Here is a 27,534-nt window from a genome sequence, read left to right on the forward strand (position 1 = left end):
CCATCTATCGCGGTACTTCCTTGTTTCCAGAATCCCTAGCGCGAGGCGGAAAAACACTCTTTTCCCTCAGCCTCTGTGGCCGGGCGTGTTGTCGCTGCAAGCTCTTCTCGCGTCGCCGTCGCCGTCGCCGTCGCCGAGGGAAATGGCGGCTCCCGAGCAGCCGCTACCGCCCATGTCCAGGGGATGCCAGAGCTCCGCCTCGCTCTCTCCGCCGCGGGGCGACCGGACCCTTCTAGTGAGGCACCTGCCAGCCGAGCTGACCGCCGAGGAGAAAGAGGACTTGCTTAAGTACTTCGGGGCTCAGTCGGTGCGCGTCCTGTCGGATAAGGGACGGCTGGTAAGGGCGCGCCGGTCCCGCGCTCCGGAAGGCCCGCGGCTGCTGGCGCCTCGGGGGGGGGGCGGGGGGGGCGGCCGTGACAGCTGGAGGCCGAGCCGAGTGCGGACGTGCGCCCGTGGAGCGGGGTCGTGCCCGTCCGCGCTCACGTCCAGACGTCGTGAGGCCGCGGGAAGCTGCGGGGGCTGGCGCCTGTGCTCGTCACGGCGCTGCCGGACCGGGCGGCTGAGAGTCGGGGCCTGAGGAGGCCGAATGGCGTCTTCCCTCCCCTCACCCCCCGGGAGAATCTCCACACTCCTCCGAGTTTGAGAGCGTTTCCTTTGGACTCCGAGTACTCTCGGGGATGAGCCACAAAGAAATGTCGATTCATTTATAAGCAGCTGTTAAGACATTCATTAAAGTAGAGGAGAAAGTACAGTAGAAACCTCAGTAAACCGGGTAACAGCATTTCTACTAGATTTTTTAGGAAAAAAAATTCTTCATGAAATTTCTGACGGAATCCGTTGGAATAGTATTTTAAGGTTTCTACGTAGGTATTTACGGGTTTATTCTATTTACTTTCATATCCGAAGATGTTTTAGGTGGATTTCTCTCCGTTACTCTAGTAATGAGGATGTTAAGTTTCTGCCAGATAGTCTGTGATTGTGCAAAATATTAGTGGTTTTAGTCTTCTCACGTGGTTCTGGTATGAACCAGCGTTGAGAAGTACCGGGAAGACTGACCGCTTGTGATCAAAGTGTCAAGTACACCAGCAAATACTAATATTCTCTGTCGTTAATGTAAGTACTCTTAATGAGGTCATCTTGGATCAGAGTAGACGAAATTAGAATGTGATATAATTACTCAAGCAACTTGTAAATGCTTTAATAAGCTCTAGTAACATTATGTGTAGCATAATGATTCATTTACTCTCGACTTACCTTTTTTTTTTCTGATGGCTTTTACACTATTTGCAATTTATATTTAAAAATACACTTCTCCCATTGAATCCTTATTACAGGGATAAAGCACAAAGGAACTATGCACTTAGGAATGCTTTTTTGTTGATAAACATTTTTAAACTTTGCATTTGGCTGTACAGAAGTATGCTTAAGATCTTTAGATGTATTATAAATTAAAGATCTTTTGTATGTTGGGATAGTTTAAGGGCCATCCTCTGTGTATAGTAGGGGTTTTTAAACTTCTCGTCTGTTAAACTATTTGAAAACATATATAAAACATGCTGTATAAGTGTGTACACCTTTATTTTTTTTTTAAAGGTTTTATTTATTTATTCGTAAGAGACACTGAGAGAGAAAGGCAGAGACACAGGCAGAGGGAGAAGCAGGCTCCATGCAGGGAGCCCAATTCAGGACTTGATCCCAGGACTCTGGGATCACAAAGTGAGCCCAAGGCTGACGCTAAACCGCTGAGCTACCCAGATGCCTCTGTGTGTACACCTTTATAGAAGAACCTCCATAGCTATCAACTCAAGGAACTCTGATTCAAAAAAGATTCAGAACTACAGTGCTGAAATTAATGAACAGTTACAGTGATCTCGATTTTCCATGACTTTATTAATTTGTGAAATAAATAACTGTCAGCTGGTAAAATCAGACTTCTTACGAGAAACTGAAATTGTATTAGAAATAATTTGTTCTGGATCCTGGGGTGGCACAGCGGTTTGGCGCCTGCCTTTGGCCCAGGGCGCAATCCTGGAGACCTGGGATCGAATCCCACATCGGGCTCCCGGTGCATGGAGCCTGCTTCTCCCTCTGCCTATGTCTCTGCCTCTCTCTCTCTCTCTCTCTGTGACTATCATAAATAAATAAATAAGTAAATAAATAAATAAATAAATAAATAAATAAATAAATAAATAAAATTTGTTCCTTAATTCTTTTTCAGAAACATACAGCTTTTGCTACTTTCCCTAATGAAAAGGCAGCTATAAAGGTATGACTTTATTATTATTATTAAAGTTATCAACAATTTCCTATTTACTAATGTTTGGTCAAAAGTGAGACATTGTTGAACTATGGTTTTCAAAAGCAAAAGTTTCTGTATTTCAGGAGTTTATTCCACAGACTGCATTTGGTTTATTCTCAAATCTTCCCCAAAGTTTAAGTATTTAGATGTAAGAATAGATTAATTTAAAGCAAATTAAAATTGAATTGGAATTTTATATGCAAGTAAAGATAAGTTCTAAAGAATGCAAAGATTAATAACTCTTTAACTGCCACAGATGTTTTCAGTATTAAAAGGAACATACATTAAAAAATAAATCCTAGAGATTCGTTTACGAAGGAGGTGACATTTGAGGTAGACCTTTAATGATTAGTTGGATTTTGAGCAGAAAACAAAGGGAGATGGGCCTGTCAGGTGGAGAGAACACTAACTGAAGCTATAGGGCATGAAAAGTTGTAAGAGCAAAAACTAAGTGTTGAGATGGAACTAGGACATGGAAAGTAGGTTGAATTTAAATTTGGGTGGGAGGAAGGGATTGAATTTTTAGTAGATACTACTTCCGGCATGTGCACACATAGTCACAGTTTGAGCTGCACAATATGGTCAGGCCTGTGAAAGATGTGGTAGATTAAATGTGGAAAAGATGGGAGGTAGGAAGGCCAAGTGGAAATTCAAGATAAGAGAACTCTTATAATGGCCAAGGCAAGATAAAGGATCCTAATAAATCAAGAAAAAGGCAAAGGGAAGAAGTAGGTATATACCTGATAGAGATTGAGTTTGCAGGCCTCGTGATCCCTATTGATACACAGCTTAAGAAAGGGAATACTTAAGATTTTTGGACTGAGGTATTGGGTTATTACATTAGCTGACAGGGCAGGATTTGGAGGATGTTTGCAAAGGTAGGTAATGAATTCAGATGTTAACTTTGAAGAGTCATTGAGCTACTTCTATGGAAAAATTTTTTAAAGATTATTTATTTGAGATGGACTCATAGAGCATGAGCAAGGGGAGGGGCCGAAGGAGGGAGAAGCAGACTCCCTGCTGAGTGGAAAACCCTACAGGGGACTGGATCCCAGGAACTGAAGTCAGCCACTTAACCAACCGAGTATCCCAGGCACCCCAGAATATTTTTGATGCAGTTAAAAAATATGGCTCTATTGCTGAGATAAGGTCAAATATGAAGTATCTTGAATCAGATGAATGGATGTGGTTGTCCAAGGGAAGATGAGCCAGGAAAGGAGAATGAGAGGGAGAAATTCAAAAAGGAAGTAGAACTAGGAAAAAAAAAAAATCATGGTTGAAAAGAGAAGAGTTTTTTTACAAGATGAGATCTTGTGATGACACAAAATAGGGAACAAATAGTGTATCAATAAAGGATTTTTTTTTTATTGTGAAACAATAGAAGTCACCCAAATTCTCATCAGTAAGGGGAAGGGATACCTTTATTCCTAGGCTGGACTACTGTTGGAGAATGAGGTCAAATGATTATGTATTAATAAGTAATGTAGCCTAGGTAAAGTACATGAATAAAGTTGCCACACATTATGTATAAGATGTAACATTGGCTTTTTGGAAATCCAGTAGTACATATGTTGGTTTATGCATAGGAAGAAAATGTAGCAAAGCTGTATACCAAATGGTTAATAAATGTCTTTCTGTCAAGGAGGGATTATAGAAGACTTTTACATTATATGTATTTTTTTAACATACAGGCCCCCCCCCCCCGAAAAGATTCTTATATATATAGCGTAAGATGTTATAAATAAAATATGGCAATGAAACCCATATTGTTTTATGGTCAAGATTAACTTAGAGGAGAGGGTATGGAGCCAGTGTCTTTGGGAAATGTTTATAGTAGAGAAGGAATGAGAAGATGATAGCATCAATATGGTGTTTAGGTTACAGTGCATGTGACTGATAGATTTTTTTAAAAACCAGGGTTTAAGAATAAAGTAGCTGAGAGAATTCAGGAAATTAGTTAACATTAAAAATGAAAAATCATATATCCTGAAAGAGAATAGGTGTGATACCCATTTTGCAAACAAGAAAGTTGAAGTAATTAGAGCTTAGATGCCTTTTATTTCAGGCAATCGAAGATTCACTGATAATGAAGAGGTCTAGAGTTGATTTAGGGACTTGAAAAATATTGAAACATTTTATTTTATTTTTTTTATTGAAACATTTTAAAATGAAAGAATCAAATAAGGATACATAAGCATAGTAAAACAAAATTATCATCCCAATTAAGGCTTATAGTTCCATTTATTCAAAAATATGAAATGCTTACAATATGCTAGATGCTGCTTTAGGTCTTGGGATAAATCCATGAATAATATTTACAAAAAAATAGGTAAATAGACACTTATTTCCTCATTGGGGCTCACATTCTCAAAAAAAGATTATAAATAATAAACTTGTTTACTATTTTAGAACATGTTAAATACTGTGAGGTAAAAAGGCAAAAGAGCAATAGGATAAAGAGTAAAAGATGGGGATAGTTAAGTTGCAGTTAAGGTGTTTAGGGTCATAGTTGAGTAACAATTTGAAGGAGTTGAAGTTAGCTAAAGAAATATATGGGGAAAGTACATTCCAGTCAACGTAATGACTGGAACAAGGGCACTAGGGTAGGAGAATGCCTGTCGTGTGCAAGTAAGCCAGAATGGCATAGGCAGACAGAATGAGGGGGATGTAGTTAGAATTTAAGGTCAGAGAATAAGAGACCATTTCATGTAGGTACTCTAAAGATCCTGGATTTTATGCTGAATAAAATGGGGAGCTCTTGTAGTATTTTGAGCAAAGCAGTAACATAATGTAACATCTTTTTTTTTTTTTTTACATTTTTTTAAAGATTTTATTTATTTATTCATGGGGGAGGGGCAAAGGGAGAAGCAGGCTCCATGCAGGGAGCCTGAATTGGGATTCGATCCCAGATCTCCGGGATCAGGCCCTGGGCTGAAGGTGGCGCTAAACCGCTGAGCCACCCGGGCTGCCCTAATCTAACATATCTTTAAAAGGATGTTGTGTTGAGAAGAGATGGGAGACAGGGACGAGTAAAAACAGGGAAATCTGTAAAAAAGTTATGGTAATTTAGCTCAGAGATGATGGCCGTTTAGACTGAAGTGGTAAGAAGTGATTAGATTCTGGATATATTTGAATGTAGAAGCAATTTCTTGATGGCTTGGATATGCAATATGGGAAAGAAGTCTTACAGATGATTCCAATATTTTTGACAGGAGTAAATGAAAGAACGGGGTTACCATCAACTGAAATATGAAAGGCTCCAGATAGAAAACATTTGGGGGGATGAGGAGAGAACATAGTGGTTCAATTTCTGAAGTGTCAATTTTGAGATGTTTGTTAGACACGTAAGGAGAGCTGTCTGGTATGTTTTCTTGTAGTTTAGGATAGGCTTGGGCTGAGGTTATAAATTAGGGAATTAGGAGCAATGTGGGCATGGAATTTAAATTTAGGATGGTGCTTAGATCACTAAGAGAGCTAGAAAGAGGACCAATAATAGAACCCTGGAGTATGTCAACTTCCAGACTTCAAGAAGGCACAAACCAAGAGATCACAGAGTAGAAGCCAGTGAGCTAGGAAGAAAATTGCAGGAAGTATGTGTTGACATCAAGCAGACAACATGTATAAAGGAGAGAGCGATCAACTGTATTAAATGCAACAAAATGAAGATGGAAAGTAGACCATTGCGTTGGCAGTACAGAATTTGTCATCTTTGACAAACAGTGCCAGTGGACTGATGATAAGACATAAGGCTGATTGAAATGAGTTGGAGACTGCATGGGAGGAGAGGAGTTTTAGGTAAAAGACTTGGCTAACTTTTGTTTTTTAAGATTTTATTTATTTGAAAGAGAGAGTGTGCACATGCATTAGAGAGCACAAGCAGTGGAGAGAGAGAGAGAAGTGGGCTGCCCATCCAGCAGGGAGCGCGGTGTGGGGCTTGAAGACAGGACTCTGTGATCATGAACTGAGCCACCCAGGTCCCCCGGCTTAGATAAATCTTAAGGAGTTTTTTGTTTTGTTTTGTTTTGTTTTTTGTTTTGTTTTTTTTTGTTTTGTTTTTTGTATTCTTAAGTTTTACTGCAACTGTAATTGAAAGGAGGGGAGCAAAATGGGATCAATAGATGAATAAAAACGAATTAGTATGGGAGAAGTTAGAAGCATATTTGTATGCTAATATGGATGATTCCGTACAGGACAGAAAATTAACAATGTACTTAAAAACACTCCCCAGGGATCTCTGGGTGGTGCAGCGGTTTGGCACCTGCCTTTGGCCCAGGGCGCAATCCTGGAGACCCAGGATCGAATCCCACGTCGGGCTCCCGGTGCATGGAGCCTGCTTCTCCCTCTGCCTGGGTCTCTGCCTCTCTCTCTCTCTCTCTCTCTGTGTGTGTGACTATCATAAATAAATAAAAATTAAAAAAAAAAAAAACACTCCCCATTCGGAGTGGAAGAGAGATTCTTGAGTAGATGGAGGGTGGAATTTAGTATACAAGTCAAACAATTAGATTTAGGTAAGAATTTGGATAGTTAATACCTTAACAACAGAAGGTAGATTCATTTGCTGGTAGATGGGAATTATGATTGCAATATGAAGTTCTCATCTGGTTATTTTGATTTTCCCAAAGTAGGAAGCAAAGTCCTAGGCTAAAAGGATGGGAAAGGAATGTTATGAGGTTAAGAAACAAGGAGAAAGTACAAAATAATATTCTAAGAGATTAGAAAAAATGAACTAAAAATGTAATAAGTATGGCATCATTAAGTTTCACCCCCAGATTTGCAATTGTGATCATGACTTTAAAGTGAATCTAGGCTGATTATGTTTTTCTAACTGTTTTCAGTTGCATTCACTTTAAAGTGAATCTAGGCTGATTATGTATGTTTTTCTATTTTCAGTTGCTAACTATTTTCAGTTGCATAGGTGAAGAGGGGTTTGGGTTTATCCAGATTTTAGTTTTGCTAAGTGGTAGGAAGCAGTCCCTTAATAAATGACAAAGGCTAAGCACCTAGAGATTAGAAATGATTAAGAGATAGCCAGAGATATATTAGCAGTATTCACAAAGATCATGTATAAATTATTTTGGAGATATTCTCTAACAAATAATTTTTTATCATAATTATCAAATATTTACTCTTGTTTTTCCAACTAAAGGCATTGACAAGACTACATCAGCTGAAACTTCTAGGTCATACTTTAGTTGTTGAATTTGCAAAAGAGCAAGATCGAGTTCATTCCCCATGTCCCCCTTCAGACCCTGAAAAAAAGAAAAGGTATGTAGTTAGGTTTTCCTAATATTTTAAAGTGTTTTTAAATCAGTTGTATTGGGTTAATCAATTGGGTTTCATTAATTGGGTTGTTTTCATACTAGCAAGTAAATAACTTGACATAATAAATTATATATGTTTCTGTTTAACCTAGTATATTTATTTTGTTCCTAATTGTGCATTAAGAATCTGAGTGTTCATTTAATAATAAGAATTAATCAGTGGGAAGAGGGTGGGGTGAAAAGCATTCAACTTTAAGTGGAGGAATATAACTAGTATAATATTGTATTATATTATAATAAAATATAATATTATACTAGTTATATAGTATATAACTATACTTGTATTACAGACAGCAAGGTGTTATGAATAGGCATGGCCTTTGGTTCCCAGCAGTGACTCTTTGTAATTATAAAGCCTTTACAAATTTGCCCTTCCACTAGTGGTTCTCATAGTAGTCCCTGGGCTAGCTGCATTATGTAGGATCTTGATTGGAATACAGATTTTTGGACCTTACCCTAGTTCCACTGAATTTGAAATTTGAGGGGTGGAAGGGGAAGATAAGGCTCACCAGTGTGAGTTTTAACAAACCTTCTTAGTGATTTTGATGCACATGAAAGACATTTGTGTATCACTGTTGTATACCATGTGAACTTCAGGGTTGATTTTTTTGGCGTGTGTGTGTGTGTTTTTTTGTTTTGTTTTGTTTTAATTATTTTTTGTCTGTCAGTGAAATTTATCATACCATCTTCATAGGGTTTCATTGAAGAATAAAAAGAATAAATGAAAATGTGTGCCTTGTATGTCTGGAATAGAGAAGGAATAGTAAAGGTTGAATCTATTTCCCTTTCTTTTTGCTATTTGCTTGAGAAATGGTTTAAAGTTTTATTTATTATGGAACTGTTTTCATAATACTCTGTTTAAAAAGATAATATGTCTTTTCTGTATGCAATTTTTTACTCTATTTCTAAAGATAAAATCAACTTTAATTCTGTATTTTCTAGATCTGATGACCCTGTGGAAGATGATAAAGAAAAGAAAGAACTTGGTTGTATAACCATAGAAAATGGAATTGCACCAAACCATGGGTTCGCGTTTTTTCTCTATTTTGTTGTTTCTGTTTTGTTTTGTTTTGAGTACGTATATATAGATGTGTATATATATTGTGAATAAGATATTTCAAAGGATATTTTATTATGGCATGTATATTTTCAATATATTGATTAAACGTTTTGAGCTATTAGAGTTTATCACTGAATTTGGGTCCATTAAAATGTTAAGAGAATAAAATAAGCTCTAGTAAGAAATACCTTACTTTTCACTAGTACAGTCAGAAAACAAGTTTCTTTTTCTTTTTTAAAGTTTTTATTTACTTGAGAGAAAGAGAATGCTCAGGCATGTGCACACGTACACAAACCTTGGGGGATGTGGGCAGAGGAAAATGAAGAATCAGACTCCCTGCTGAACAGGGAGCCCAAAGGCAGCTTGATCTCAGGACCCTGAGATCATGACCTGAGCCAAAGGCAGGCACTTAACCAACTGACCACCCAAGTGCCCCAAAGCAAGTTTCTTCTTAAATGTACTTATTTGGAATTATTAGGAACAAGGTAAAAGTACTGAATTATTTGAGCAGTTATATACTTCCTTAGGTTATCTAAAAATAAGTTATTGATATGAAACTTATTTAAAACATGATAAGCATTTTAAATATATTTTTTAGGCTGACTTTTCCTCTGAATTCATGCCTCAAGTATATGTACCCACCACCTTCAAGCACAATCCTAGCAAACATAGTAAATGCTTTGGCAAGTGTGCCGAAGTTCTATGTACAGGTAAGTAGAATGCAATTTACTTTCCAAAAATAAATGCTTGAATAGCTTGATAAGTTTTTTTCCATGCTAATTTTTATACTTTTCATAATAGTGTTTGTTAATCAGACTAATTCAGTCAGGCAATGATATTAAAATTATTTAAGGATATCTTCTCAGCTTGAGCTGCTATAACTAAGTACCGTGGATTGGGTGGCTTATAAACAACAGAAAATTATTTCTCAGAGATTGGAGCTCCGAGATTAGGGTGCCAGCAAGATTGAGTTCTGGTAAGGGTCCTCTCCTGGGTTGCAAATGGCTATTTTCTCTTTGTATCTTCACCTAGCTGAAAAGAGATGAGATAGCTCTCTGGGGTCCCTTTTATAAGAAACCCTAATCTCATTCAGAGGAGTCTATCCTTATGATTTAATTATTTCCCAAAGACCCTACCTTCTGATGCCGTCACATTGAGGGTTAGGTTTCAGCATTTGTATGTGGGTTAAGTCCATTGCAAAAGGTAATGAAATTTACTGCAGTCAAGTAAATGTATATATAAACTATGGTGTAAACGTTACTAACGTGTAGTATGTTAATACTAATAAACATAAGCTAATTTGGGAAATAAAACTTCTGGCAATTTTTGTTACTTGAGCATATACCTTTAACGTGGAGATTCTTTCTTAAAGGAAAAAACATAATAGATCCCTCAGCAAATGCTTGAAAGTATCAACAGTAGTAAGATACTTTGAAGTACAAAATACAGGTGTTATTTATTTTCTTGAATGTACTTTTTGTTTCATAATTCCATAGTAATCAAGGGAAAGACAACATTTTGGTAGCATTTACATTGCAAGAACATGATATTTTTAATAATGAAAATAATGAGTATTTGTAGAACTGACAAACATTTTAGGAAGGGGTAATCTTCTGAGATATACAGGTGGTGGTAATAGCCCTTTTTTGTGATAAAGTGAGAAGTGGCCAGCCTTTGCACTAAATCAGGAGTGTTACTGCAAAGTTTTAAAGTACATAAAATCTAAGATGTGAGTTGAATTATCATTTTACTATGTGATTTCCAATGTTTTGCTGCTTTAAGGTGCTTCATCTTATGAATAAAATGAATTTGCCCACACCATTTGGACCAATAACGGCACGACCTCCCATGGTAAGAAATGTCTTAGAATTTTAAAGATTCATGGGGCGCCTGGGTGGTGCAGTCAGTTGAGTGTCTGACTCTTGGTTTCAGCTGGGATCGTGATCTCAGGGTCATGAAATCTAGTCCTACGTTGGGCTCCATCCTCACTCAGCAGAGTCTGTTTAAGGCCATCCCCTCACACACCCCCACCCCCTACCTCCCACTCCTGGTTAAATAAATAAATCTTTAAAGAAAAAAAAATTTTTTTTGAAGGTTCAAAACTTCTCTTCTGATGTGGGATTATTGAGGCTGACCTTCACAAATATTGTGCCACTAACCTTTAATGAGCTTTGAAATTAAGGGACAAATTTAAGTTATTATGATAATTATAGTTGAAGACCTGCAACTGTAGGGGAAAGCCAGAACATGAAAGAGAGGCTTTTCGTAATAGAGGCTGTCATTTCTGCCAGTGTTGTTCAGTCCTTGACTCAGAACATTTTGCTATTTTATAAAATAATTACATTTAACTTAATTATGTAAAATTTCCATTGTTGTGCTTTTATTGCATATGGAGTTTCATTTACAGAAGACAAAAGAAAGATAGCCAATAATTTTTATTAGAATATGCTATGCAGATACATCAATTTTAGATGGCAATCTGTGTCTGTTATTGAATCATTCTAGTTACTATTTTGTTATAGTCCTTACTACTTGTTTAGATAATAGCAATGAGAAAGTAATTTGAGTCCTGACACTTAAATAGAAAATTTGCTTTTCTATTCTGTATTGCATATAGATTCCTTTTCTAATATATATACCATTGGCTTCATATTTTTTCTTGTATTCCCAACACCTCAATGCCTACCTAGTACATTACAGGAATATTCATTAAGATTAGGCTAACTGCTACAAACAAAAAACTCAAATCTTAGTCACTTAAGTATATATAGCAGTATAAGTTACTTGTGCATGTCAAGTCCATTCCAAAAGTAGAGCGGAATGATATCTTACTCTAAGTCATTCAAAAGACCTAACTTAAAAAAAAAAAAAAAAAAACCTAACTTTTCTTCACTATGTGCATCCCCAGATTGATGAGGGCATTACCATATATCCTGCAGATCAAGAAGGAAGAGAAGACTATGGGTAGATTTTTTTTTTTTTTTAATGTTAGCATTCTGTTGGCTAAAACTCAGTTACATGGTGAATCTAACTGTAAAAGAGGTTTGGAGATTTATTCCAGCTAGGTGCCAAGGAAGAATAAACAAGTTTTGTGATCAACTAGCGGTCTTTCTGTAGCAGGTGTTCCCTTAGTATGTGTTGAATGTGTGAAAGAATATCATTAGGGAGAAAGATGAGAATAACCTATCTGAACAGAAGTGGTTTTTCTATCCTATAAATATCATGGATTACCATAAGAATACCATCTTCTTTTAATTAGTATGAAGACTATATGCCATTGCATGCACCTCTTCCACCTGCATCTCCTCAGCCACCAGAGGAACCACCTTTGCCAGATGAGGATGAGGAATTATCAAGTAAAGAATCAGAATATGAAAGCAGTGATGATGAAGACCGACAGAGGTTTGTAATATCAAAGGATATTTGTTTAGATTCTAAGAACAGATATGAGAAAGAGATTGTTTTTGCTCTTCTTAAATTTTGCCTGTAGTTCTTCATAATTTGGGGTCATTAGAATTTTTCCCCAACTCCCCCAACCCCTCAAGCATATATAATAGGAATAGGTATAGATTAAGATCTGATGGGGGACGCCTGGGTGGCTCAGCAGTTGAGCATCAGCCTTTGGGTCAGATCATGATCCCAGGATTCAGGATCGAGTCCTGCACCCAGCTCCTTGTGGGAAGCCTGCTTTTCCCTCTGCCTATGTCTCTGCCTCTCTATCTCTCATGAATAAATAAAATTAAAAAAAAAAAAAAAAAAAGATTAAGCTCTGAGACTATGCATCCAGACCTAAGGAAAATTTTAGATTATGAGTAAGTTTTTAGATTGATAATTATGGTATTATAAAATGCAGTTGATCCTCATAATTTGTGGATTATGTATTTGGGAATTTGTCTACATGCTAAAATTTATTTGTAACCCCAAAATCAATACTTGTTGTGTTTTTATGGTCTTTTGCAAATGTGGGTATGCACAGAATGGTGAAAAATTGGAGTCACTTGGCATGCACATTCCTAGATGAGGTAGAGCAGGGTGACATTCTGTCTTCTTACATTAGCTCCCATACTATAAACAAGTATCCTTTTTGTGATCTGTTTAATACCAAGCCTTTCACATTTTTATGCTGTTTTTTGGTGATTTTGCTATTTACAGTGGTCCCCAAGCAGTGGTCCCTAAGCATAGTGTTAAAAGTGCTAACGTTTCCAAAATCAAGAAGGCTGTGATGTGCCTGACAGAGAAAACATGTTAGATAAGCCTTGTTCAGACTTGAGTTATAGTGCTGTGGATTATGAATTCAGTGTTAGTGAATCAGCGATACATAAAATAAGGTGTCCTTAAGCAGAGACAGATATGAAACAAGGTGTGTGGGGTGCCTGGGTGTTCCAGTCAGTTGAGTGTCTGCCTTCAGCTCAGGTTGTGATCCCAGGGTCCTGGGATGGAGCCCCACATCGGGCTCCCTGCTCAGCGGGACCCCTCTTCTCCCTCTGCCTCTGCTGTTCGCCCTGCTGGTGCTCCCTGGTGCTCTAAATAAATAAAATCTTAAAAAAAAAAAAAAAAAAAAGGTGTGTATTGATCAGTTGGTGAAATTCTAGAGCATAGGCTTGCAGGTCCCAATCCTGACTTTCCCCTAGGGGCATTGATTCATTATTCACTAATTATTTATGGAGATTTATAAAACACAACTATTTCAAATAATAAGAATAAGAATAGATTATATTCATATTTTTTCCAGCTTATTCCCCTAAATTTTATTCACCTCAGAATAAATTTCCAGAGCATTTCTGTGGGATTTTATACAAATCAATTCGTACTAATGCAGATTAACTTTTTTATCAGTGGTTCTTGACAACCTACATATATTTTATTTAAATATTCTGGTGGGGATCCCTGGGTGGCGCAGTGGTTTGGTGCCTGCCTTTGGCCCAGGGCACGGTCCTGGAGACCTCGGATCGAATCCCATGTCGGGCTCCGTGCATGGAGCCGGCTTCTCCCTCTGCCTGTGTCTCTGCCTCTTTCTCTCTCTGTGTGTGACTATCATAAATAAATAAAAATTAAAAATAAATAAATAAATAAATATTCTGGTGAAAAGCAGTAAGTTATTAATAATGTTTAGATGTATAATCCACAGCATAGCCTAGAACAGGAATTGCTAAACATTTTCTGTATAGGGCTAGAGTTTTGTTTTAATAGGAAAGCAGCTATAGGCAATACCTAAGCGAGTGAATATGGCTGTGTTTCAGCAAAACTTTCTGTTTACAAAGAGGTAAAGAGAATTCAGCTGGCTAAATTTGGTCCTAGGGCTATAATGATATAATTGATATCCTCTAGCCTAGAAGACTACTCTGGGCATATGAAGGGAATCCTTTCTTTTTTTTTTTTTTTTTTTGAGATTTTTTAAATTTTTAAGTGATTGTTAGACCCAGTTTGGGGCTCGAACTCACAACTCCAAGATCAAGCGTCACCAACTGAGCCAGCCAGGCACCCCAAATGATGAGAATCTTCGGTAACTGTATAGAAGTCAGATACAGGAAGTGGTTGATAGGAGTCAAAACCCAAGCAGAGAATCCAGGCAATATTTACAAATAATCAGCAACAATGTGGGTATTATCTCGTCACTGTTAACTTAAGCACTGGCTCAATAGACATTCCTTTTGGAGAAAGAGTTAAAAATATAGGTGGTGCCAAAACTACAAAAATGCTGTGAATAGAGGCGTTTAGGAAAGCTGGCAGTTCTTGATAGACTGTAACTTTAACTTGTTTCTAAGTAAACAGCATTATAAAGTATTGCGTTGGGTTAATTACATAATCTCTATAAATTTTACTTTCTTTATAAAAATAATGATAGTAATCAGGAATGCTTTATGCAGACTGGCCAAAATATTTTTTGTTTTGCTTTGTTTATTTGGGTTTCTGTTTAGGGATGTAGTGAGGAATTCTGCAAGTAATTCATCTTAAGTAATGAGAATAGAATCCTTGCAAGAAACAATCTCTGGTTTCATGCTTTTCTACTATCTTCTGGAAACTTAAAAAACAAAACATAATATTCAGCAAATATTTATCTTATGCTGGGCACTGTTGAGAGACTTAGTATATTTTGGGTGAGCAATTCATGAGTAGAAACATGTTTTGTATAATTGGATTTCTTCATAAAATTTTGGGTAAACCTTGATGGTTGAAAAGCCTTACAAATGTATAACGTGTTTACATTTTTTTTTTTTTGTCATTTAGTTTAAAGCTTATTTTAACCAAATTCATATGTTTATATTTTTTCCTCACTTGGGTTTAAAGCTTATTTTAACTACATTCTCCTTTCTTGCATTTTGTTTGCATGTTTATTTTGCTTTTAAATTCCACAAATGTAACAGAAATAGAGCTGTGACTACTGGTTTTGAGCTTGTGCTCAGTGGAAACACTGTATCTGATTCTGTGGAAGATACAAAAATGCCTAGACAAGATCTATTTGAAATATCATACATAATGAGGACAAACTGGGTACAGTGTATTAATTATCACACCTTGATAATTACTTATAAAAAGCAACTTCAGAGTATATTATTGAAAACTTTGTTCTTAAGTAAGTTATCTTGTTTGTGTATTGATTCATGTGCAACAATTCCGAAAATGCTTTAAAATAAAAATAACTTCAGCTTAGGCTCTTTTTAATTAGAATAAGAATCAAAATAATCATACTGTATTTGTGAGGTATTTTGAATATCAGTCAAGAAAAGTAATAAAGTTACATATGTTACTATATCCTGTTCAACTTTTTGGCATCAAATGCAGCCATTTTATTTGGACAACTAATAATTTTCATAATAATACATATCTTTAACAGATAAATGGAGAAGCACCTGGGTGGCTCAGTTGGCTGAGCATCTGACTCTTGATTTCTGCTCATATCATGCTCTCAGAGTTGCGAGATAACTTCTCATTGGGCTCCGGGAGGCTACTTAATATTCTCTCTCCCTTCTTCTCCTCCTGCTTGTGTTGTGCGCAGAGTGCCGCGCGTGTGTGTGTGTGTGTGTGTGTGTCTCAAATAAATCTTTAAGAAACAAAAAGATAAATTGAAACCAAGTAAATGACCAGTTCCTTTTAAAGTAAAATGAAAGTTGGCCAAGGAAATTTAGAACTTGAGCTTATTTTAAATTATCTTAATTGATGGTTTAGAAACTATACTTCTATGTAAATCCTAACTTACGATGTAACATGTATAATTTATATTTATAGTTTAATTATACTATATGCTTCTACATGAAGAATTTCTGTTTTTACTTACTCTTTTCATAATGTAGAATGACCAAACTAATGGAATTAGCAAATCTTCAGCCCAAAAGACCAAAAGCAATAAAGCAGCACCATGTGAGAAAAAAGCAAAAAATAAAGGATATGTTGAAAACACCTTCATCTGCTTCACATGGGTAATTTTGTTTTGAATTATGAAATAAGATTTTTCTGTATAATTTGCCTATTTGCTTAACTTGTGTCGTTTATAAACAATTACGGCAGACATTTTACTTGCCTGTTTGCCATGGAATTCTATGTACTTTAATAATCACATAAAATTAATATTAATTGCAATTTTAATTTCATTTAGCAATTCTACAATGTAAATTTCACTCAAACTTGTAAATAACTTCATAAATTGAGAATGGGTTTGTTAGAAATCTTTTTTCCCTTTTAAAGTAATGTCTTTAATCTGTGTTTTTTAAAATTTAACATTAGGTATAAATATGATCTATGTTTCTCACCTGTGTATGTCTTAATACTGCAATCCCATGCTTTTGATCTCTAGCAGCACTGAACAGTTAAAAATAATGTGAACCAAATTCAGTTTTCCAGTAGCCACATTAAAGGAGTAACCAAAAGAAAATAAAAATAAAAATAAAAAATAAAAGAGTAACAGGAAGCAGATGAAATTAATTTTGATAATATATTTTATTTAACTCATTATATCCAAAATATTTCAGCATATAATTAATACAAAAATTATTGATATGTCACCTTTTTTTGTACAGAGTTGTTATAAGTCTAGTGTGTATTTTATGTACTTATATTTTAATTTAACAGCTATATTTCAAGTGCTCATTAGCCATACATGTGGCTAGTGGCAATTCTTTCAGAGAGATAGCTTTCTTACATAGTACACAGTACATAAAAATGCTTATATTAAACATAAAATGAATGTCTTTGTATATCGGTAAATATCCTTAAGTTTAGATTCAGTAGTCCCCAGGTACTGTTTCTGTCATTAGTGAGTGATATCCCTTAATCTTATAGTCTTCTAGTCTAAATAGTAATTTAACAGTATTCATATTAGAAAATTTGTTGGGATTTCTTGAAGTGGTAAATGTAAGTTTGTGCAATGCCTATAGTATTATGAATACTTTGTCAGTGTTAATTTAAGGTAAATATGAGTAATGTTTTACTCAAGATTTTATTTGCATTTGCAAAATAATGTTGTCACTATTTATAAACAGCAGTTTACATCCAGTGCTGTTACCTTCGGATGTATTTGACCAACCACAGCCTGTAGGTAATAAGAAAATTGAATTTCATATATCTACTGACATGCCATCTGCATTTAAGAAAGATCTAGAAAAAGAACAAAATTGTGAAGAACAAAGTTATGGTAAGTATATTCTAGTTGTTTATATGCTATGTAAAAATTCTTCTCATTCTGCCTTTTTGTTAGAATTAAATTTTAAAAATACGCAGTTAGTCTTTTTTAATATGGAATACTGTCCATTTTGAACTTTTTCATATAACTAAAAAAAATGTTTAATGATGAGACCATCACTGTTGCCTTTTGCTAGTCATGAACTTCAGGGTGAAATTTAGTCTGGTTTTTGTTGTTTACACTAAAGATGCAATAGAACAATTATTTTTTTTCATTGTTAGATGTCATATTCTGTGGCTTTATTAGTATATTTATATTATTGATAAGTAAACAAGCAGTGTGACTATTGTGTGTATTGTAGATTTAATGTAATTTTTTTTTTTTTTTTTTTTTATCCAAAAGACATAGATTATTTACTAAGATACTATTCTTAAGTTTAAAGACAGTTTATTGGGCAGCCCGGGTGGTTCAGTGGTTTAGCGCCGCCTTCGGCCTAGGGCGTGATCCTGGAGACCAGGATCGAGTCCCACGTCGGGCTCCCTTCATGGAGCTTGCTTCTCGCTCTGCTTGTGTCTCTGTCTTGGTCTCTCTCTGATTCTCATGAATAAATAAATAAAATCTAAAAAAAAAAGAAGCTTATTAAAATTACAGGTATTTGTTTTAGGCATTAATTTGATACTATAGTGGCATTCCTTTGTTTAATTTTAATTTCATAAAACAGATTTCTAGAAACAGTAAAACAGGAGCTTATAGAGTAAAAATTTAAAAGGTTAACACCTCAAACCCCACTTTCCCCTATCTCACTACCATTGTTAATAATTTAGAATATAGCTATTCATTCCAGATCTTATCCCTATACATGTGTAAACACATTTTCTCTTCTTGTTTTAAATGAGCATCATGTTTTGTGTAATGTTTGTCATTGACTTAATATTGACTTATTGAAATCATACAGCATAACAGCTTTGTGCTGGGCTCTAAAGGACAAGTTAGATGTGGTCTGTGATCTTTAGGAGTTTAAAGTTTACTTATCAATAAAAAATATATACCTTATTTTTTTAATGGCTGCATTATACTACATAATATAGCTACATCAATCTTTAATTATGCTCTGTTGATAGAAGTTGAGGTTATTTCTGTTTTTTTTTACTATTTGAGAAACTACTCGTCGTACATTTTTGCACATATATCTTTGACCATTTGTGTGAATATGAGATTCTAGAGTTCCAGTAAGTATTGCAAATGTAGCGAGTGAAAAACTAATTTTAATTTCTTTCTCATGGTTAGAATGCATTGCCTTTTCAGATAGCTTCTTGTTTTTTTCTCTTTCTTAGGGAAATAGATAATTTATTTAACAGCTAAACCTTATTTGTAACTTTACAGTATTTCGCTGTATGGTATGAGGCTGCCGTTTGTACTCTTGTCCTGGCCCTATTGGCATTAGAGATGGGCTCGGGTCAGCCATTGGACCATAATCTCCAGAGGGGCAGCATGTGCAGAACCTCTGCCCCAGAGCGCAGTGCCTGTGAAGCATATGACAAATATTGGCTGTGAGACAAGATGATCCAAGTAAAAATGCATGGTGCAAATGTCTAAATATTAGCTATTATTTGTTTTTTAAGATTTTATTTATTTATTCATGAGAGACAGAGAGAGAGAGAGAGAGAGAGGCAGAGACACAGGCAGAGGGAGAAGCAGGCTCCATGCAGGGAGCCTGACATGGGATTCGATCCCGGGTCTCCGAGATCAGGCCCTCGGCTGAAGGCAGCTCTAAACCACTGAGCCACCCGGGCTGCCCTATTGTGTGTTGAATAAATGAACAGTACATAGGGCACACAGATGGCTCCATTTTTGTTTCAATATATATATATATATTTTTTTCTTTTTGAATATTTTTCTTCATTTCATGTTAATCACCCTTAGACACAATATTTTTGTTTTTTTAAGCTTAAATTACTCAAGGGTCTAGGTGATTTTGGCAGGGTGACAGTCCTCCCATTCAACATCAGTGTCAAGTAGCAATGTTGAAGTAACGGTAGAAGCAGTCTTAAGTTTTTCTCTTATGGATGCTTTCAGGCTACAGGAAGGAGATCGGTTTCTATAACAATTTTTTAACATTATTAAGAGACTTACGATCTTAAGTGTAGCATGTTCTTTGCATCATGCTCATAGCTTTTTAGAGTGTTTTTTGTTTGTTTTTTGGTAGTATGACGAATTTTTCTAGTGAACATTTAACCCTATCCTTGCTGTGCCAGTTTAATTTCTGCAGTGTTTTTGAATTTTCCTAATTGAATAATTTCTTAAGTATGAATACTTGTTTTCCTTTACTACTTGTAAAGCTTTTATGAAACTTTTTTGGTATCGTCAAATGGAAATGACATGATTTCATCATAGGTCCTGATCTTAATCTTTTAATCATCTTTGATAAGATTGAAGGCTGTTTGATAATATTTTGATGTAGCACTCTGAAGTCTTCAGACCCATTGTATAAATAATCTTGAATGATGACATTCCATTACAGTAATGAAGTACAAATTTCTTTCATGTAATTATTAATAATTCAAAGTGAATAGGTTAAACAAAATATTTATTATTGACCCCACCAACCTTCATTCTGCCAATCTTGCCAATACATTTTATTTTTTTAGGTGCCCCTCTGGCACCTCAAACTAATAAATACGTTGAAAATGAATTCATTTTCTTTCCACTTTGCAGGCCCTATAAGTAGCATCACAAAGCAGCTGTTTGGCTGTTAGCTTATTGTGTGGCTGTTTTCATATTATTATGGCAGAGCTTAATAGCCATGACAGAAACCATATGGCCTACAAAGCCTAAAATATTTGCTATTTGACCTTTTACAAAAAAAGTTTGCCTACCCCTGCTCTGAAGCATTGAGAAAAATACCGAAGTTTTAGTGCCAAAAGATACCGAATTTTTTTTTTTTTCCGAATTTTTTTTTTTAAGATTTTATTTATTCATAAGAGACACACAGATAGGCAGAGACATAGGCAAAGGGAGAAGCAGGCCCTATGCAGGGAGCCCAACATGGGACTCGATTATTGCACTCTGGGCCGACGGGAGGTGCTCAACCGCTGAGCCACCCAGGGGTCCCCGCCAAAGGATATCTTAAAGTTAAAAATGGAAAACAAAGCCTGTTTTAAAAAGTGGGAATTTTTAATGGCTCATGTTAATGTTAACTTTCAGATTTGCCTGCTCCTGAAGGTGATGCCCCCAATGTAGGATTTGGAAAAATCTTCCCCAAACCTAATTTGAACATCACAGAAGAGATTAAAGAGGACTGTGATGAAATGCCATCAGAATGTATTTCTAGAAGGGAGTTGGAAAAAGGCAGAATTTCTAGAGAAGGTAACTAACTTCATGAAATGTTTATTCCATTTCTTTGATGTGTCAGAAACAACAAATTTCGTGTTCTTTATTTTGATTAAGGCATGTATTTCAACACATCTTTCCGGTTAATGTTTTTAATCACTGCTTTTGGTTTTAATACCCATATTTTGTAGGGAGGATAGTCTCTCTCAATACAGTGTTTTCAGTTTATTAAGAAAAATTGTTTTCATTCCTAAAACTTTTTATATAACATTAAAAAAAAAATCAAGTGACCCATTGTCTGGAGTTTTGTGTTCCAAATACAGTGGATATATCATCATAGTTTTGTGTTTGAGATGCATGCAATGCAGTTTAAAAAAGAATAGTTTCAATTATTTGGTGGTTAAAAGTCTGTGTTTAAGGATTTTATATCCTAACGTGATAGATTTTTTTACTTCTAAAGAAATTTTCTGGGCAGCCCAGGTGGCTCAGTGGTTTAGGGCTGCCTTCAGCTTAGGGTGTGATCCTGGAGACCCAGGATCAAGTCCCACGTCGGGCTCCCTGCATGGAGCCTGCTTCTCCCTCTGCCTCTGTCTCTGCCTCTCTCTCTCTCTCTCTAATGAATAAATAAAATCTTGAAAAAAGTAAAAATAAAGAAATTTTCCTGGTTTGTACTTTTTAGGAAGTTATTTAGAGATTGACATGTAACATTATAATTTTTCCCATAAAAATGGGGAATAAACTTCCAATTAGCATTTTCGCATAGAACATCAGTTGCCAGGAACTGATTATTGAACTAGCAGTAGCTATATAGGGATCCAGAAGCCACAGTTTATATGAAGTACTTAATTAGGTTTGAGTAATTTATTCTCCTGTTTGACCGTTGGTGCCTGGTGGTTTGGGAAATTGACTTTAAGTTAAACAGTGACACAAATGGTTGATAACGTACTTATCTGCTTCATTTTTTTTTTTTTTTTTTTTGCTTCAATCTTAATAAAGTAAAAAGCTTTTATTGTAAAGGAGCTTCAATAGTAGATATTTTATTGAACAAATTTTAGTTATGCTAGATGGCCTGAAATTTTTAAGCTTATTTGCATATTACCAATTCAGATTTTTAATTAGTGTTTTTATTCATGACATTGCTATTAATGGTTATTATGGTTGTGACAGTTTCATAATGCTTAATTTATTTAGTGCTTGTATTTGAATGTTGTTAAAGCTTTTCTTTGAGAAAATTAATGAAAAAATCCTAATTTATATCCTCCTTTTGTTTTGTTTTTAAATAAGAAATGGAAACACTGTCAGTTTTCAGAAGTTATGAACCTGGTGAACCAAACTGTAGAGTTTATGTAAAGAATTTAGCTAAACATGTTCAAGAAAAGGTAAGTTGAAACTTGTAAATTGGCACTATTGTTTTACCTCTTTTTTCCTGAACCTTCTTACTTGTCTTTTTCTTATTAAAATTCTAGGACCTTAAATTTATTTTTGGGAGATATGTTGACTTTTCATCAGAAACACAACGGATAATGTAAGTAGGAGTCATATTCTCAAATTATGTTTTGTTTTTATCCGTTAGAATTAGCTCTTAAATCCCAGCACTTTCCCTTTAGAGATAAAAATTACAGGAAGAAATTGCTCTTATCTGTTACATGATTTTTAGATGTCTAAAGCAGTAGTCCGCAAAAATCTTTGTAAATGGGAAGATAGTAACCATTTCATATTTTTATTTTATTATAGGCCGTACGGGGTCTGTTGGATCTACTCAGTTCTATCTTTGTATCATGAAAGTAGGCATTAACAATATACACACTAACATTTATGGCTGAGTTCCCATAAAATTTTATACAAACAGCGTAAATTGCAGCCCTAATCCCCATTTCTAAATTAGTGGTTCTCAAACTTTAACCTGCATAAGAATCACCTGGAGAGCTTGGTACCATTTCCTAGGCACATCTAGGTTAAGGTAGGGCCTATGAATTTATATTTCTAAAAAGCTCATTGATCATGCCAAAAATGCTGGTTCAAAGATTGCACTCTGAAAACTACTGTTTTAATGACTCATTCAGCAGTATACACAGCAATCCAGCAGAATTTTTCAGATTCTTAACCTTGACAGTAACTTCCCTTCGTTTAATTAGTCTACGTTAAGCAAGGCTCCCGATTTTATGAGTGCAAAAGATAGGAATATGATCTGTAAATGCTATAAAAGCTAATATTTAGAGTTACAATTTTGTTCTTTAAAATGCCATAGTTAGTTAGCTCCAAAGTATATAAGATCCTTGGCCATATAAGTTAGAAGTAGAGAAAAGTAGAAAAGGTAGAGAGATAGACTTGAGTGGTGGTAAAATGGAGGAGTAACTGGAACTAGTTAGTTTTGTTTTAATCTTTTAAATCTTAGCTAGCCTGTTTATACTCATTAGTGGCAGAAATCTTTCCTTATCAGTCTACCAAAAGTTTCTTTTGCTAGGCATGCAAAATACTGGCCCTTTATTTTTGTTGCTACCTTAAATCATGATTATAAGAAACAGAAAAAAAGTATATATGAAATGTTTTACATACATAAATACATACTAGTTTACGTCTGTTTTTTAGTATTGCTGCAATTAGTATTTGAGGGGGGAAATAATTTTATATGGAGAAAGCTATATACATCAAATGATTATAGTTTTCCCAAAATTTTTGAAAAATGAATAATTATGGAATAATAGAACATTATACTTGGAATAAAAAAAATCTGGCTTGTATTTCTGCTCTAGTTTTAGCTGTCTGTATTACCTGGAAGCAGTCACTCATAATCTGTAGACGTCACCTGTAAAATGATGATTTTTGACTAGATGATCAATAAGGTCCCTTCCCTTTCTATTCTGAAGTTCTGTGTCACTTTTCTGAAGTTCCTTTCAGCCTTTCTATTCTTGGTTATTTGGTTTTTTGTCATGTGAGTAAACAATATTGAGTTGGCTGTATGAAATTTTTTAAACAGAGATATGAAATAAAGGTTTAAGTTTGCTTTTGTAGTTTGCAGTAATTTTTAAATTACATAAATACATTTAACATAGCTTAGAAGGATAGATACTGAAGGTCATTATCAAACTTTTATTACTTAGAATCAATTTTAGAACAGAATACAAAACATAATTTTATAAAGTCTAATGTTTTATTCCGACACAGTTTTACTCTGAAATAGCAAGCATTGGGCAGCCCTGGTGGCTCAGCGGTTTAGCACTACCTTTGGCCTGGGGTGGGATCCTGGAAACCTAGGATTGAGTCCCATGTCAGGCTCCCTGCATGGAGCCTGCTTCTCCCTCTGCCTGTGCCTCTGCCTCTCTTTCTCTCTCTCTCTCTCTCTCTCTATGTCTCTCATGAATAAATAAATAAAATCTTTAAAAAAAAAATGAAATAGCAAGCATTTTAAATGTTTAGTACATTTCTATTCCCATGATCAGAATTGTTTGACATTCTTTAAATCAAAACCTCTTTTTCTTCCTTGACTTCTAGGTTTGATATACGTTTGATGAAAGAAGGTCGCATGAAAGGACAAGCTTTCATTGGACTTCCAAATGAAAAAGCAGCAGCAAAAGCCTTAAAGGAAGCTAATGGATATGTTCTTTTTGGAAAACCTATGGTGGTTGTATCCTTTAAATAATCCATTCCAAAGAAAATGTGTTTTTTAGTAGAAAGGTATACCTGAAACTAATTTTTATGTTATCTTTTAGAAATCTCAACCGCTGGTATTCTAGCTTGAGATACTCCGTTATAAACATACTTAGCTGAGTGACATGGCTGTTGTTTAGACTTTTATTAGAAAATAAAAGAGCCTTAGCAGCATGAGATTATTAGAATATCTAAACATTTCATTTATATAGCTCAGAAGTACATTTTTAGGCTAAGCCTAAAAGACTAAAGTATCTACAGGTACATTTGTAGTCATTAGAAAAGATACAGTTCATTGTAGTTTTTAATGTTTTATTGTAGTATAATTCATATTTCTATTTGGAAATTTTAACAACCAAAATGTATACTTGGATTAAAGATTCTGCTTCTAGTAGTTAATGCAGTTTGCAAACTAGAAATCAGTGGGATAGATGAAGTGAAGATCCAGGTGTAAAAAATGATTATAAATAAAAAGTAAATTTTTTACTTCTGCAAATCATGGGCAGCAGACAGGAGGCGCTCAAAAAAAAATATTTGATAGATGGCTGAGAGTAGGAAAACAAATATAAGAGTTAAATTTTAAAAACTACTCCTATCCTACATTAGGAAGTTCTTATTTATCTAGAGATTACTGTCATGTTTGTGAAGAAACCTTAATTTATAAATATTAGCAATTTGCTCGATCTGCTAGACCAAAACAAGATTCTAAAGAAGGAAAAAGGAAGTGTTAAAAATTAGTAAAGGTAAGTGTGAATAAAACAGAATAAAAGAACAAGACTTTCTTGAGATAAAGTTAAGGATAAACCTTGATAGAGTGGTAATTCAGGTATCTTCTGAGGTTTTTAAAAGATAAGATCAGTTGATCCATCTATCCATCCATGTCTTTTTCACTCTATGTCACTATCTCTGCAATCAGTTCCCAATAAATTTCAGAATTATAACTACAGAATAAAACCCATCTGTTTTTAAAAGGAAGTTTAGAGAATGAATTTATGAGGGGACTATATGTCTTTGTCTTAAAACTTTTTCAGTTTACAGTAAAGCAATGGTTCTTAAACTTTAATAACATGTCTTACAGTCACCTGAAGGGCTGATAAACCAGTTTGCTAGGCTTCCCCTCACCCTCACCCAGAGGTTCTGATTCAGTAGGTCTGGAGTAGGAGCTTTGGGTCGTCAACCATGCCAGTTTTCCTGTGCTGAGACTGGAAAGCCAAGACAAATTGGTTGCTCTTAATGGGGCCTAGGAATTTGCATTACTAATTACACATGTCACAGAAATGTTTACATATTTTTTGTGGAATGAAATCTTTTGCTTTTTATAGGAGTAATTTAAATGCATACTTATGTAATTTAATGATTAAAAATAATAGAATTAACCATTTTAAACTTCTAAGTTTGTGTAATTGACTTAAGAAACGAGTAGAAATATACTTTTTGTTTTATTTTAAATCTTTCTACCTTTATAAACTGGAAAAACATGAAGTAACTCAGTCAACAGTACTGATGTTAAGCTGAAAAAATTATATAACTAAATAAGGGAAAATTTTGCTTAATGTTATTCCTTTTGTGAAATGCCTTGAATATTTGAATTTTATGAAGTATCTATACTGATTGAATCAGAATTCTTACAAGTACCTTAGTGGAACAGTTAAAATAACAATTTTCAGTGTGTGTTTAAAAATATCATTTATAAATCTAATGTAAAAATTGAGAAAAAAATTAAACTGCATTCTGCTGTTCTTCTTTAGAAGCATTCCTGCGTAAATACTGCTGTAATACTGTCATACAAAGTGTATCCTTTCTTGTTGTATCCTTTTTGGGGCAGTGTTTTCTGTTTTTCCTAGAAATGTTTTGTCCCCCATTGATTCAGATTAAGCAATATTTTTTTATAATTTATTCAGAAGATATATTTCTAAAATTATCAGTGTTGATTGGACAAATCATTTATCTCCTTTTTAGATCTGCTGTGAATTTTCTGTGCTATTCTTAGGTTATGTAATTTTTCCAGGGAAAGTTAGTGAATCAGGTCAACTTATTTACTTGGAGAATGTATTCATCTGTTTTAACACAGAATTTAGTCTTGTTTCTTATATTTATGTATTTCCTAAACCTAATTCAGTAACACATGCTTTCTGTTTTATGATGTATCTGGCTTAGGTGTTCTATATAACATGTTGTAAAATTTGGAAAAAGGACTTTTTTTCTTTTAAAAAAGTATATATACTGAAAAAAACTGAATTTCTTTGTAAATTCCAAGTAAGAGAGCAGACCTCACATCTGAGGTTTTATTATTGGTATCTCCTTTGAGATAACAAGTAGAAGTATTTTTTTTTCCCTCTTTTTCTAAACAAAACTAAAGGAATAAGAAAAGAGGAACAGAGGGAAGAAGACATAATGTTGACTCAGGGTAGCACATTAAGTGGAACAAAAGAAAAAACAGTCCTGGTAGGTATATGTAGTAACAATGATTTCCAGACTGGTTGATTACTGGAATTCCCCGAAACCGTGATTCTTAGTCATGGCCACATTTTGGAATCACCTGGGAAACTTAAAAAAAAAAAAAAAAAAAAAGATGAAATAAAAGGCTAAAAAATGTACTAATGCCTAGGTTTCCTCCCCATTTTGATTTAACTAGTCTGGTGCACAGCATAGATACTGTAATTTTTCAAACCTCCTAATGTGTGACGAAGGTTGAGAACCACTGAAGAAGGATTTTTAGATAGATTCCTGGACACTCTCCTAAAACTAATAAATCAGAATTTCTGGTAATGGGACCAAGAATCTAATTTGAAAAGATTTATTTAGTAATGCTAAGGGATGACCAGTTTGGATACTAGTTTGTTAGAGTAAAATGGTTAGATACTTAATGCCAACCTAGTCATTCAACCTCCTGTAAGTAGGAAAATCAAGAATTGGAGCCTCTGCACTTCTTGCAAATCCTGCTATTGCTAATACTGAAAACAATGAAAAATTCTGTTAGTAATTATTGTCACATTAAGAATACAAAAAATTACAGATACTGAAATTGCTATTTTTATAGAAGTTAAAATGTTTTATTTTTTAATGTTTTAATCAGTTTCCTTATAAGCAATTTATTTAGACAATTAAAAGTTTGTAGTACTGACATGATTCACTAATTTTCTAAATATGAATGCTTTTAGTTATTTTAAAACCAATGAACTGTTTTATAATCATTATTATTTTTAATGAATTCTTATGGTGTTTTAGGTTCCTTTTGATTCCGTGTCTTCCAACTGCT

General features: G+C 34.8%; 1 protein-coding gene across 6 annotated transcripts; it reads left to right on the forward strand.

Moving 5' to 3' along the window:
- RNPC3 (RNA binding region (RNP1, RRM) containing 3) lies at nucleotides 1-27,534 on the forward strand. Of its 6 annotated transcripts, XR_012035188.1 has the most exons (17): nucleotides 1-337; nucleotides 2,219-2,266; nucleotides 7,446-7,564; nucleotides 8,563-8,646; nucleotides 9,279-9,390; nucleotides 10,463-10,531; nucleotides 11,940-12,082; nucleotides 15,973-16,098; nucleotides 17,158-17,309; nucleotides 20,502-20,663; nucleotides 21,912-22,006; nucleotides 22,094-22,152; nucleotides 24,120-24,252; nucleotides 24,947-25,018; nucleotides 26,024-26,067; nucleotides 26,635-26,720; nucleotides 27,504-27,534. XR_012035188.1 is itself a non-coding variant. In XM_072834739.1 (15 exons), the coding sequence occupies exons 1-14, from the start codon at nucleotides 143-145 to the stop codon at nucleotides 25,004-25,006; spliced, it is 1,557 nt and encodes a 518-aa protein (XP_072690840.1). In that variant the 5' UTR covers nucleotides 1-142; the 3' UTR covers nucleotides 25,007-25,018; nucleotides 27,504-27,534. The 6 variants fall into 6 exon arrangements, 5 of the variants coding, with proteins under 5 accessions (XP_072690840.1, XP_072690842.1, XP_072690841.1 ...); XM_072834739.1 differs by lacking the exons at nucleotides 26,024-26,067; nucleotides 26,635-26,720; XM_072834741.1 differs by lacking the exons at nucleotides 26,024-26,067; nucleotides 26,635-26,720 and having other exon boundaries at nucleotides 17,161-17,309.

This window comes from Canis lupus, chromosome 8 (genome assembly GCF_048164855.1).
Source record: "Canis lupus baileyi chromosome 8, mCanLup2.hap1, whole genome shotgun sequence".
Taxonomy (NCBI): Eukaryota; Metazoa; Chordata; class Mammalia; order Carnivora; family Canidae; genus Canis; species Canis lupus.

Bases quoted from the DNA above. Each gene is read 5' to 3' on its own strand.
- RNPC3 (XM_072834739.1), top strand. From the start codon at position 143: ATGGCGGCTCCCGAGCAGCCGCTACCGCCCATGTCCAGGGGATGCCAG. The intron at 7,565-8,562 runs GTATGTAGTTAG...TGTATTTTCTAG, and splicing joins GACCCTGAAAAAAAGAAAAG to ATCTGATGACCCTGTGGAAG. The intron at 24,253-24,946 runs GTATCCTTTAAA...TATAAATATTAG, and splicing joins TTGGAAAACCTATGGTGGTT to CAATTTGCTCGATCTGCTAG.